This window comes from Lagopus leucura, unplaced genomic scaffold (genome assembly GCF_019238085.1).
Source record: "Lagopus leucura isolate 7727_CA_CO unplaced genomic scaffold, USGS_WTPT01 27860-0_obj-0_obj, whole genome shotgun sequence".
Taxonomy (NCBI): domain Eukaryota; kingdom Metazoa; phylum Chordata; class Aves; order Galliformes; family Phasianidae; genus Lagopus; species Lagopus leucura.
The window spans coordinates 770-1,528 of record NW_024966788.1 but is presented as its reverse complement, the minus strand read 5'-3'; the positions used below and the strand labels follow the sequence as shown (position 1 = coordinate 1,528).

The 759-nt window shown below is 55.7% G+C and overlaps 1 protein-coding gene across 1 annotated transcript in view; it reads left to right on the top strand.

Moving 5' to 3' along the window:
* Positions 1 to 23: 23 nt before the first annotated feature.
* LOC122192791 (putative GPI-anchored protein pfl2) overlaps positions 24 to 759 on the top strand; it is a gene marked incomplete at its 3' end in the record, with an annotated part of 1,497 nt that continues 761 nt past the window's right edge. Inside the window, 1 exon segment of the mRNA XM_042893445.1 lies at positions 24 to 722. Within this exon segment, the coding sequence (XP_042749379.1) occupies positions 24 to 722 (699 nt within the window).

The following is a 759-nucleotide window of genomic DNA, read 5'->3' as shown; positions in this document are numbered from 1 at the left end:
CCTGCACCTCCACCATTACCCCCATGATCACTTCCACCTCCACTGCCATCACCTCCATCTCCACCACCTTCACCTCCACCATTGCTTCCACTTCCACCATCACCTCCACCTCCAGCACCATTACCTCCACCCTCACCTCCACCTCTGCCATCACCTCCAATTCTACCATCACCTCCACCTATACTATCACTTTCACATCCACCATCCCCTCCACCTCCTCCACCACCATCACCTCTACCTCCACCACCACCACCACCTCCACCACTGCGTCCACGTCCACCACCATTACGTCCACCATCATCATCTTCACCTCTGCCATCACCCCCAATTCTACCATCACCTCCACCTATACCATCACCTAGCCATCCACCATCACCTCCACCTCCTCCACCATCATCTCCACCACCTCCTCCATCACTATCACCTCCACCTCCATTACCACCATCACTATCTCCTGCACCTCCACCATCGCCTCCACTTCCACCATCACCTCCACCTCCAGCACCATTTCCTCCACATCCACCATCACCTCCACCTCTACCATCACCCTCACATCCATCATCACCTCCATCACCATCACTACCTCCTCTACCTCCACCACTGCCTCCACCTCCAGCACCATTTCCTCCACATCCACCATCACCTTCACCTCTACCATCACCCTCACATCCACCATCACCATCACTGCCTCCCCCACCTCCACCATCGCCTCCAACTCCATAGTACCATTACCTCTACCTCCACCACCATTGCCTCCAC